At 38.9% G+C, this 12,970-nt stretch overlaps 1 protein-coding gene across 3 annotated transcripts in view; it reads left to right on the plus strand.

Annotated features, from left to right (window-relative positions):
- Positions 1-12,970, plus strand: part of DLGAP1 (DLG associated protein 1) — a 267,016-nt gene that overhangs the window by 182,286 nt on the left and 71,760 nt on the right. The window contains exon 5 of one of the 3 annotated variants that reach the window (XM_075495685.1): positions 7,037-7,062. The exons of the other annotated variants lie outside the window; for them this stretch is intronic. Within the exon in view, the coding sequence (XP_075351800.1) occupies positions 7,037-7,062 (26 nt within the window). The remainder of the gene's footprint in view (positions 1-7,036; positions 7,063-12,970) is intronic. 3 annotated transcript variants of the gene reach the window in all.

Genomic DNA, 12,970 nt, shown 5'->3' on the forward strand with positions numbered 1-12,970 from the left:
TGTGAGATGGTCATCAAATCAATGGCATCCAGAATCCCTTTATTGTGTTCAAAAGGCTGGCAAAACTAGTGAATGGAAAATAATGAACGTGACAGATAAGAGTAGGCACTGGATAGAAAGCTTAAATAGCTGTGGGAATTTGTGGGACCACAGCAGCAGTGTTAGAATTTCATCAAGTGAAGGGTAACTCTTTCCCCGATCTCTTTTGCAGATACATTTTTTAATATTTTAAGTACAATATTGCAGATCAGAGCAGTCTGTTAAGCTGCAAAAGTGAGACAGATCTTTCTTTTCCTGCAAACTTTGCTCATTGAGGGTCTAATTGTAAAAGGTGCTAAGTGTCCTCAGCTGCCAGCATCATAGAATCAGCTCATAATTTCCATATGCCTGGTGTCACAGAAACATCTGTCTCCTCTATTTCACTACAGTTGCCTCTACAACCAGAAAAGTCTGGGTCAGGAGCATGAATCTGTTGGAATCCAGTTTATGATATTTTTAGAAGATATAAATGTAAGCGTTTCTAGTCCTTTTTCTGTCGAAAGCTTAAATCATGCAACCAGATCCTAAGGAATAATATAGAAATGGTTTGCAAAACATAATTTCTGGGCAATCTTTTCAAATGCTGCAGGTTTTTTCCATTATGCTGCTACAAAAGATGAGATCCTGGGAAATGTCAGTAAGGTAAATATTTACACTCTCTCTATGCTGTAGTAGCAGACAAGTTTGCAGCACAAGAAAACCTGATTTTTACCCAATGTCAAGATTGTTTCTGTCACATTCATAAATGGAAGAGACAGAAGGGGCAGCTGTATCTTTCTTTCCACCCCCACAATTAGCAAGGAGATCATGCTCAGCAGACTGAGATGGAGCAATCCCGGGTGCCTTGCATCTGTTGTCCATAACATCATATTGTGAATTGACCACTGCCACCATATTTCATATATATGTGCTAAATGATGATAAAAAAGACCACTCATTGCAAAACTAGAATGTCTCCGTTAAAGAGATTATTTCTATTTGCACTGTGACCATGTGCACTTCCTGCAAACCATCTGTGTTTTCTCCTCCTCAACACATTAAGTATGGTGCATGCATGTCCTTTGTGTCACCTTTGAAGAACTGGCAAAAAACTAACTTTGCCAGCTACTGCTGATGAGGAGAGGAAGCCTTGCTCCATCTTCAGCCGGCTGCCCCTCCAGCATGCGTGGAGAGGAGTCTGGGACTCTTTTAGGGTGGCATTCTGGCCAAAGCCTATGCAGAAGCACATGAAGAAGGTCTTTTTATCCCAAGCCAGAACCTGTGTAATTGCAAAATGTTGCCAATTACTATCACTAATCTCCAAAAATAAAGAGTGTGGTTATCGAACAAAATCATTGCAGTAATTCAGGATATGTGACATTAATCATGGGTGCAGGATTAGGCATACCTGCCTGGTCTAGGCTTCCCATTTCAAAACTGCTTTTCTTTTTCTCACTTTCAACTTCTTTGGGGCTTGAGGCATTGTCAGGTTCTGATACTGAAGTGCACTGGCTGCACTGGCATCATCTGGCATCATCTTTTACGTCTCATTTTTTCTCCTGAAAAATCTGCTATTTTTATTGGAGCATGACATTATGCTTCTCAGAAGAGAGAAAGAAACCCAAGGAAATTATTAATTCAAGCTGTCAGCAATACCTAGCTCATTCATATTGTTATGAAAAACATTTAACTTGTAAAATAAAACTGAAGCATGTTTGCTTTTTGATAATGTAGCAGGAAGAAGTGGGTATCTTTCTACTGGGGCAGTTTGTAGAAATTTTGCAAAATCCAAATTAACATACCTCTTCCTAAAAGTGCAGTAAGTCACGAAGTCATGGCTTTTCATTAAATTGGAGGAAAGTGTAGCACTTCTCAAATACACTTAAGTGAAAAGAAGCTCACATTGCAAAAGTGGTAATGTCATTAAATAATTTTGTAGCACGAGGCCTGCAAATGCTTCATGTGCTGCTGATGCACAAGTTATCTGCCAGTCAGCTTTCCACTATTCACGTCAGCTGCTTTGCTGGTTCTTATCAGTTTGTCTGCTTAAAATGTGTTTTTGTAAAGAACTTTGAATTTCATCCATTTATCATGCACTTTGAATGAAATCTCTCTGCAGATTTCCTATTCTGTCTCTGTTGAATCCATATTTTAATACTTGGCTGATGTTGAAGGCAACTGGCATGTCTTCTCCTAGACTTGTATTTACACTGTGATTTCTCTGGCTCAGTCCCTGATGACTCCCCACAATAATCAAGCCTGAGCTGTTTGCCATGCTTGGCAGAAGTGGTTAGTTAATGAAGATTTGTTTGGGGACAAGTTGAAGCTAGTGGGATAGCTCATTTACTCAATAAAAACTGCTCCTTAGTAAACTGTATCTGATGACCTCATGACACTCCTGTCAGTCACCATTTTGCCTAGGCCATTTATTCTGATTTTTACAGATAATGGCTCTCCAACCATTCTATAATACTGCTTTGGAGAAAACCAATGATGTCTCCATACTTATTTTGATTACATAGACTTTTATCTTTCACCTTTTCCTGCCTATGAAAAATGCAGATGTCTTTCAGTTTGTCAGCCACCAACACCTCCAGCAAACAGTCAAACAACAGGCTTTTTCTTGAACCGACACTATGCGATTGACTTTTTCAAAAAAAGTGAGGGATTACCATCCAGTAGTGCATAACTATATATTCTGAGACAAACTCTAAAGGTGTGCTGCTAATCTGCCTCCATTATAAAGATGCAAATTAGAATATCTAAAAGTTATATGACATAAAAGTATTTTCTACTTCTGGTCAGGTGGTATGTACAGAATAAATAAAGGCTTTTCTAGGGAAGAACTCCCAGGCAGTGTCCCAGATGCCCTTTGCCCATCGGTTATGGCATATAGATAGTTGGAGCTGTTGTTACGTGGCCTTTAATTGAACTTCCACCTCTACAGCCACCTCTTGAATACAGCTGCTTTCTCTGGAATCATATTCATTAAAGTCATATTTTATATCTGCTAAATGCATTATTGTATCATAATGTTACTGGTCTGCAACTCTCCCTGCTGCGCACATACGTATTAATCGCTCATGGCTGTAACACTCATTTCCTGTCAGTTTTGCCTGTATGTTAATTTTCTGGTTTCTCCCAGTTGCACCCTTCTGGTTAGCACGAAGGGGAACTCCGTGCATTCGCAGTCAAATGTGCTGTTGGACAAACTGGGCAGCTCCAGCAGACAAGTGTCATTCCTGGCTGAAGAAAGGGAGTGGGTTACCTGGGAGGCTGCCGGAAGCAAAAAGGAGATGACAGTGTTACAGCTCTGACAACTTGAGAGATTTTTCTGGGCCCCTACCAGTAAATCAGATTTTCTTTTTCCTTCTTTGCCTTTTTATGTTTTAATTAATGATTATTTTAGCAGTTAGAATTACAGTGAGGCCATCTCAGCAGACTGGATATGGGTGGCTTGTAGTAGTATTGCAGCTAAGATCACCCACCCAGTAATGAACTATAAAATCATCGTGTTTGCAACATCTATAATAAAAGAAATGGGGAGAATTAGCAAAGCAGACTGCATTTAAGGAAGGAGCATTGCTAATCTAGATGCACACTAAACACAGTGCTTTTTTTTCTTACTCTTTTAACTGTATATAATTACCTTTCAGACAGGCTGTCCCTTTTCATAGCTTCTTGCTTTTGTTTCCTTTTCCTTTGATTCTGTTTCATGTTGCTAATTTGAATAATTATGTAACAGTTTCTGATTTTTGGAAAGGAGAAGCATGGGAAAGTTTTCCACTTGTATAGCTGTGCTCATGGTTCCTCTGTTACCTAACTCAGCTGTTAGCCCATGGGCCAGCAATGCCACCTATCACAATTTCATTATTGCTATTTCATGGCACTCAGTAACAGTAAGGGCAATCCCCCCTTCTCATTAGGCTACATAACCTATTCTCTGTTTGTGTTAATGAGTCATTTGTATCTTCTCAGAGTTATTATTTCATCTTAGTACTGTCTCCACTTGAATTAGATAGCAATGAGAAAGCTGTACGCCAAGCCATGAGTTCCTTGCATAAGCAGAAGCTCACAATCAGAGAGGTCCTGTTTTGTTAGTAAAAACACAAGAATTTGATTCACAACAATGTGATTGCTCTTGCAACAGGGCAGAGTTCAGGTCGTGCTAGCAATGAACCATTGCAAAGAGGTTGCCTTACAAGAATAGCATTTGAGATGTAGAGGCTTTTTGCATTGCAACTTGCCAGGGATGAATGCATGTGTGAAATTCAATGATTTTACATCTTGAAATGAAAACTTCTGTTAAACAGAAGCTAGTGGGCTATTGGAGGAGTGCTGGTAAGGCAATCCCAATACATCCTTCCACTGCTAACCTTTAGGGAGAAAAATTACCGGGTTTATAGACCCTGATCAGCCACATCTTCATTTTTCTTAACAGGATCTTCATTTTGCATAGACTAGATCAAAAAAGCAGATTATGCAAGAGTGTTCCTTCTGGCCACTTGAGGAATTTAACAGCAGAATAATAACTAATTCCTCATCCTGCATATAATTATGGCAAATTCTGCTGAGAGGATCAATTTTCTCCAGTCTCCGTTTTCCCTTTATCTAATCATATTCAGCAGGAAGCTTTGCCAGTAATCTGACTGGCTCAATTCCACTTCATGATTGTTCTTTTACAAAAATCTCTTTTTGAACAAGTTGTTACAAATACAGTACAATTACAGTATATTTTGTTCTTTCAACTTATAGATTGAAAAACGTAAAATTTATGGGCAAAAGTAAGGCCTGTATTTCATTCAGATGCATGGACTGTGTGGCACAGGGTCAAGTTTTTTAATAACTGCATATGCATGTGCTGATTTATCTCATTTGGTGCCTTCAGGGAGCCCTCATCTCATTAATGGGTCAGAATTGGCCATAAGGATCTACTCCAGCACAAGACACAAAACTGTTAAATAGGTTTAAACTAAATACAATTCCTTTTACAAAAATTAGGTTGATCATAACAGCAGTAGTATGAATTAAGCCTAGTTCTGATATCTGAAAAGTTATGAGCTAATCCCTTTTTTCTTTTTATGTATTCTAACTGAAATGTTAAAAATTCTTATTGAATACTGAAGGCAACACTGTTTCCGTAGCCAAAGTGAATTTTGCCCTGAAATAAATACATCCTAGATTATCCTCTTTGGATATCAGAAGTAAATCCATTATTTCATGTCTTTTGAAGTTGAGCAGCTGAGGATATCTGTGAAATCACAAAAATACCATGCAGGTGTGCTTAGCGCCAGTTCCTTTATAGCCTCAGTGCTTCACGGGCTGTGATGTGTGACCGTGCCATGCTGTAGCTAGCAGCAGCCAAGGCACAGCTCCGAATTTCACAGCTGCAGCGAGCGCTGAGGACAGACAGTTCCAAGGAGTGAAGTTCATCTGGGTGTGAACTGCAGCACAGCATGAACCCCGTCAGCGTGCCCTTTGTCTTTCACTTTTCTGGAAATCATGCAACTGCCTTGATACCATCATTCCCTTCATCTGCAAAAATGAAAACTGTTCTCACAACATTTAGAAAAACAGAAAGAAGTGCTTGGAAAGTAACAACTAGCAAGCACTGTTGAAAGCGTAACAGAGGGCATTATCTGCTGCACCTCCTGCTTCCAAGGAGACTGACATCTGATCCTGGAAACAAAGAATGTGAAATTATGTTTTTGATTTGGAAGGCTAATAAAATACTTCAACAGGTGCTCTACTTGAAATGTTCCCTTTCTATTGCAGAGGTTTGCAAATTTATTACTAAACAACGCTTATTTTCTTGAAAGCTACTACTGTTGTGCCTCGGTTTTGTTAATTTTTAGTTTGTCGGCTTCATTCAATCTTGAAGGACTTTTTCATGGATCTTCCTGTTTACATTACTTGCATCAATCAATTCCATTGCCTCTACCCCTAATTTAGGGTACAAATTAGTCCCAGGCAGAAAATTCCAGTCTGAATTCACATTCCCCTGAAGTATACATGCTTGTGGTTTTGGCAAAAGATCATTTCAAACTAAAAATGAATAAATGAGAACTGTTTTAGAGGTAACTGCAAATCTGGGTCATAGCTTTGCTAAAGACCAATGACCAAAATGAGAAGTGGCTGCTTCCTCCTCTGACATGATCGTCCTTCGTTAGCATCAGCAGTAAGCCCTACCAAGCAGTGCTACAGCTCTCTGGCCTTTCCCATTGACGCAGATGGAGATCACTTTTGCGAGACCTGAGAACAACTGGTTTTACTTATGCATATCATGTTGGAACAAAGGGGATCACATAAAGCAAATAGCTAATGATTTCTTCCAGAGATCTTCACTTAGTGTATGGATGCCTGGTTCCCTTAAAGCCATTTTGCAGCAAGCATTGCTTTCTAGTGAAGAGACTAAAGCAGAATGCAAACACTTACTGTCTTCCATGGTCACCTTTAAAAAAGAAGGATAATGCATAACATGTTCAACAACATGTTGAATGTTGGTTTTCTTTCCAAAGCTAAAGATCTTCACATGCTGAGGAAAAAAACCTCTCAAGCACCACGCCATGCCTATATACTTTGTTTAAATAAAAAGCCCGTGTTGAGATTTTCACCTGAAACCTTGGAAGACAGATGTTCAAACCAAGGGCCAAGGTTTTGCCTAAGCAAACTCTCTTGGTGAGCTGCAAGAGCAACATGTCAGGAAGACACAGCAGTCACCTCATAGGATACCTATAAACTGCTGATGACTCCGAGATGGACGAGGAGCCAGAATGGCACTGTGGTAAGCCTGGGACTAAAAGTTAGGAGGGCGGTGACTGGCAAAGCAAGACAACTGTTGATGTTTTGAGGTAGATCAACCTCAGCCTATTCCTCATAGTGAGCCCAAAAAGACCCAGAAAAGCTTTTAAACTCAAAAAGATACATTTTTCCAGACTATAACCTGAAGTAGTTAGTTTTTAAAATACAGAAAACTCCAAGTCACTCAACAAGACAGCATAGAAATTGAAAAAGACAGCATAGAAATAAAAAAGGCTGTTGAATGTTTTGAAGCTGTTGTCCTCTGAGGCCAAGGTTCATTTGTTGCAGAAGCAAGGTGTGTACCAAATAAGACCAGGGAACTGCAGCAATAAAAAGAATGGTCTAATGGCAGTTAAACCTATGGAAAGCTGCCCTGGAGAGCTGGATTCTGCCCTGCTTCTGACACAAAGCTCCTGTGTGATGTTAAACAAGCCGTTTCCTGCAGATGTCATAGAATCACAGAATGGTTTGGGTTGGACGGGACCTTTAACGATCATCTAGTCCAACCCCCTGCCGTGGGCAGGGACATGTCTGCCTGCTTTGAGATCCTTGTTTCATAGGTCTCTGACTGGAGATGCAGTCTTGATTTGTGGAAGTGCTGAGAACTGAAGTCACAGGGAGGTCTCCCTTGCATGTAGGAGGCGATGTAATCTAGAAAATTAGATAACATCTCAGACTGGGCACTAAAAATTGTAGGTAATCTTAAATTTGACTGTTCTGCTTCTCATTTCTCCACCTCTGAAATGGGAATAATTAGCCCTCTTTTTCTTCAGAAGGGTGCTTTTAAAATACAGTACTTTTTCTGAAAGAAAAGGTTAGCCACCAAGAATATAGTAATTCTGTCTTTTGGGTGTAGTGTGAACCGTGTTTAGTAGATCTGTGATGGGACTGCACATTGAACAAGAAGGAAAACCCCATGAATGACAGAGTTGCTGATCAGATGAGCACTGCTTGTCCTGTGTACTGAATTAGTAGCCATTTTGTGAAGAAATAGCCGAGGGGGCTAAGTTAAGGCTTATAAGGGCTGTAATTTTTTACATTTTGAGTACAGGGCATTTATTGTTCTTCCAGGATCCTCTAGGAAGGCTTAGGTATTCTGTGCAGATGTATGGCTATATTGATTATATAGAAAAATATGTAATATACATTTTATACCTAATCTTCTGTCCTCTGATTTCTCCCTAACTCAAATTTAGTTTAAATTGTAGCTTATGCCCCTGTGTGTGCATTTTCCCCTGGGATCTCCCATATATGCGTTTTGTAACCATTCGTGTTCATACTGAGGGTCGCTGTTTTCACTCTAAGTAATTTCAAGTATCATATGGAGTTCTCTTATAGGCAGAAGATGCAAATGGAGCTAAGCACTGCTGAGGATCCTATAGTACCTGGCAAGTGAGAGAGGTCCCCCCAGTTTTTGAACACTTGCAGAATTCAATGTCGGTATATGTAAAGCACTTCTACATGCTCTCTGTGCAGTATTTAAGGGTCTACAGGGCTGATGAATCATCATAATAAATTTACAAATATAAAAAAGCTCTTATTAAAAATAAATTGGCAGAGACTGAAAAATCCTGAACACAGTGATCCTACAGGCTGTTACCATTTTGCCTTTGGGTTGTAAGAGTTATCACACACAAATGCACTAGAACACATTGTAAACAAGGCTAAAACTCGAGTATTTCAGAAAAGGTAAATGTAGCAATAATGTTTAAAAAGAAGACTTAATACTATGGTGTTTCAAACATGTTTGCCATTTCAAAGAGTTTCCAGCTTTAGCCTTAATACACCCCCAAAATGTTTCCTCTTTAAAATTGGCTTTACCCCCAGAAATAATTTCCCTTCTTGAAACCGAAAACAGCAGTGACAGCTCTTCTGCATGGTAAGACGTCACTACTTAAAATCTGATATCTCCTATCCCTGCAGGCTCAGAAACTGGAGCTTTATATCCCTGCAGAGGGTTGAGCTCCAGCTGCCTAATTGTTCTGTGCAGCTGCTTCTTTCAAATCCTGTAAGGACCTGATGTATCAAAGTTGAAATTATCAATTTCTGGCATGAAAAGTTTTATACATATATTTGGTTTTATGCTTTCAAAGCTTGAGCCATATAGAGTTGGGCACATAACAACTATACAAGAAATCATTCTTTGAAAACTGAAACTCTCAAATGTTTTTTGGTTGTTCTCATAATACGTCTTCATTCAGGAAAGGTGCAGCTACAGAAGACTTGCGCCGGTGAAAACTTGCACCACCTTACATTCGTTGTGTGCTTTTGGTAGTATAATGTAATACAATACGGTGTTGGCTACAAAATATGTTTCTTGCACAGCTGCCCTTTGCATTCAGTTACTTGATTTCAATAATAACGAAAAATACCCCGTCCAAAGTAGTGTTTCATAACACACTGTAAACAATGTAATTTGATCTCAGCAGCATTAAGATGGTCAATTAAACAGAAAGTCAAGCAACCAGCCACCTGTTAAATCCCTTCACTGCCCCTCCATCATCAAGAAAGCTCACCCTGTGCTCAGGCTTGCCCAGAGTCTTTTAGAGAAGGTGAAAGCCCAGAAGGTCACCTCAGGGGGCTGCCAGGAGCATCCTGACCCGGTCCCGCAGCGGGCACCGCTAGAACCGACCAGCTGCCGACGACCGAGTCGGCGCTACTGCATTTAGTATCAGCCAAAGTTGTTGAGTTTTGACAGCTCTGACAACACTAATCATGTGTTTGGTGTTAAAAGCTTGGGATTTGACATAATGATAGACCTGCGTGTCTTAACTGAAGGGTTTAAAGCTGCTTTGAAATGACAAAGGATGACATCTTCATGGATTTTATGACAGCCAAATGGTATCATACATTCTTCCTTGTTTTTCTGTGGAAACGGAGTATCTAGACCAACGCCTAGCATTAAAATATTTTTCTTCAGATAACTGTCATATTAACCATGAATGCAATTAATAAAGGATTCATTTTCTGCAGAAAAACAAAACTCACTTATGGTATCATAGTGTTGTACTTTTGATGTCATCTTGGTTCTTTTTAAAATTATTCCAGATTTTAATCAGACAGGACAGAACAGTGTAGCACCACACAAGTAAGGGTGCATGCAACAAGCATGCAAAATCTGACAGTTTTACAGTCGCTTTTCAAATTCTGTCATTTTGGTCCCATCCTCATGTTACGCAGTATACAGATGGATCCTCAGGTCATAAAAAGCATTGACACATCTCCATAGCAAATAACAATGTACAAAGGCAGACCTTTGCATACACCTTGCCATAGGTTAGCCATGTTGTATCCCTGATTCACTTAACTGCTCCTGAAGTTTTTTTAGAAAGGTATATAAGATGACTTTGAGTTTGCCTTTGAAAGAATAACTAAGTCAGTTCCGTGTCCTACAACCCAAACAAATTAATTTATACCAAAAATCCCGTTGGAGCTTAAGCCTTCATATTGATTTAGAAATGCCTAGAAGTGTGAAGTGGGTTGGAATTTCTGTGTGTCGGTCATAAATGTAAATATAAGATTTGGGTTGTGACTGTCTTTTCTGAGAGGAAACCCACCAATGGCCACTAAGTGACATTGCTTTGAATGATAAGCACATGCTTGTCAGTGTGAAGTTTTGCTGAGATTAGGAGTAAAAAAGTTAAACGGTCAAATTTTCCAAAGCATTTTACTCCCATGTTCATCAGTGAAGTGAGTCCTGAAAATCCACCATAGCGAGGAGGTAACGAGGTGATGTCCATGATGTGAAAAAAGGAGTCAGACCATTACCTGATATATAGCAACACACTTTTTAAGGCAGTGTAGCTAAACTAGTTTACAAGCAACTGTTAAAATCGCTGTAACTTGTAAGGTTTGTCATTCATCTTGTTCCACTGATGACTTGGAAAAATAATAAACTGATTAAGCTTGCCATATGTTATCTTAAACTGTGATGGATGATTTTTGCTGGCATTAATTTTAATATTTTAAGGAGATTTTTTTCCCTTCTGTAGTTAGTTACGCCACTATGCCATTTATATTCTCCATGAATTTTCTAAGTGGGAGGGGTTATTTTTTTTAACACAGTTAGGTAATTAAACAGGGCTTTGTAGTTTCTCTTATATGTATCACTAGGTGTTTTGAAATCCATTTAATTACAACATTTTACTAGTTCCCTACTCCTGTTCTTTGTCTGTACAACCACTCTTCTATAAAGTGAAAATCTTAGACGCTACCCATACATACATCAAAAGATAGTTGCACCTGTAATAGGTTTAACTCTCAAAAATTACTGTATAAACCTTTTCAGAATGGACCTGTTTAGTGGGAATTATGTGGAAAAAAAGGTCAAATGGTGATTTCTGAAATTTTGTTTCCTTGCCACTGAAGAAAAAAAGATTCATTTATTTTCCTCATCAGAATGTTATGATTTCCTATGAACTCAGTGTGGTGCATTTATGGTTTCAAATACCCTATTTCTTTACTTTTATGATATATCTTCATGATTTCATTCATAATTTTAAAACTAATTATGATAATACTCAACACTGACATTGCATTTTTCATCCTTGAAACAATCCATGAAAGAGAAAAGTAAGGATTATTAGCTCTGTATCACTGATGAGAAAGCTGAGATAAAAAGGGAATTAGAGCCTGAATTTTAATCTGGACATTCTGATTCATCTTGTAAGTGCTGATAACATTAAGCTTCTCATCTTAATACTAAAGTTTTCTTCTCCTCATAGTAACAACATATATTCAGTGGGTTTACATTGGCTTCTATTTTAATTCTTGTTCACTTAATCTCATTTCAATTAAGAATTAAGATGAAAGAAAAGTAGTATTAATTATAACTATTAGCTCTTACTTCAGTAATTTAGTTTTCAATCAACTAACATTAAAGCAGTGATTTAGGAGTGATTACACTGATTTTAAAAGTTCAGAAACTGAATGGGGCAACACATTTCATAATTTAAAAGTTGTGTGTTTCTAATCAATACACTGCTAACAAAGTTTGGCAAAGTGATTACTTAATTAAGCTTTGGCAAACTAGAGTTGCTTGTCATCACCTAGATGAGCACTAAAGAGAGCAAGCATGCTCCCCATGACAGGTGGACTGCCAATCCTCCTTAGAGAGGAATGGAGGACATGAGGTTACTTCTTTTTCGTATGCATTGATGCATCTGTGAGAGACTGAACCGACCACGTGGCTCTGTCGAGCAGAGATCGGCCTTTGTCGGTACACAAACCATCGGGGAATCGAAAAGATTCACCCCACCAAGATTCACACACAACCCACCAAGTGGGACGAGACAGCATCTACATGAAAAATTTTGTTTAGCGTCTTCCTAGGAGTCTTACTTGTAACCTTGGTGTTTTACCTGACTTTTTTTCTACTCGCCAAATTAGAACTGGTTCCTTTTGACAGGTGTTTGCCTTCAATGTTCAGAATCTAAAACTTCATGCAAACAGTCAAGTTACCCAAGTGTTTTATATCTATCTGGAGTTTCTGGACTTTCATGTGCGATGGGAAGATTAGCACTTATAGTTGATAAGTTAACTTTATTTCCTAAAAATGGATTAAATACTTGAGTTTCTTATTTTTTGCAGCACAAATGTTTGCACTCATGAGAAAATTCAGCTGACTTAATTTTGGCAAATCAAGGAAATAAATGGCAAAAACAGCTGTAAGGAAATTAATATTTGGCTAGTTTGCTTGGAGTACAGTGAATTTCTCAGTGAGAGTAGAGTTTCTCTCTGCTAGAACCATTAATTTTGCTGATTTACTGTAAACATTTGAACTGGCATAAGAGAGCCTAATTTCCTGCCTTTCTTTTAGAAATAGTACTGCCTGATTCCCACGTGCAGCCCACTTCATCTTGGAGTGTTTATCAGTACTATTTATTGTTCTTGTTACGCCTGGCTGGCAGTCTTTGAGCCTACGACACATGTGCTACTGCAGTTCACTGCAAAGAAGGACCTGTAGGTCTGCGGGGCATCCCTAAACCTCCAACAAAGTTCAAAGCCGCTTAGGCTGAGAGACCACCAAGACCCCTTCCCTCAGACTCTTGAAACTGGGGAGTTTGCATTCAGGTTTTTGACTCAGGAGGAATAGGTTATAATTTGAATGAAATAAGTGCAAGGTAATTTTGGTTTTGTATGAGGATGAGAG

This window comes from Mycteria americana, chromosome 2, assembly GCF_035582795.1.
Source record: "Mycteria americana isolate JAX WOST 10 ecotype Jacksonville Zoo and Gardens chromosome 2, USCA_MyAme_1.0, whole genome shotgun sequence".
NCBI classification, from domain to species: domain Eukaryota; kingdom Metazoa; phylum Chordata; class Aves; order Ciconiiformes; family Ciconiidae; genus Mycteria; species Mycteria americana.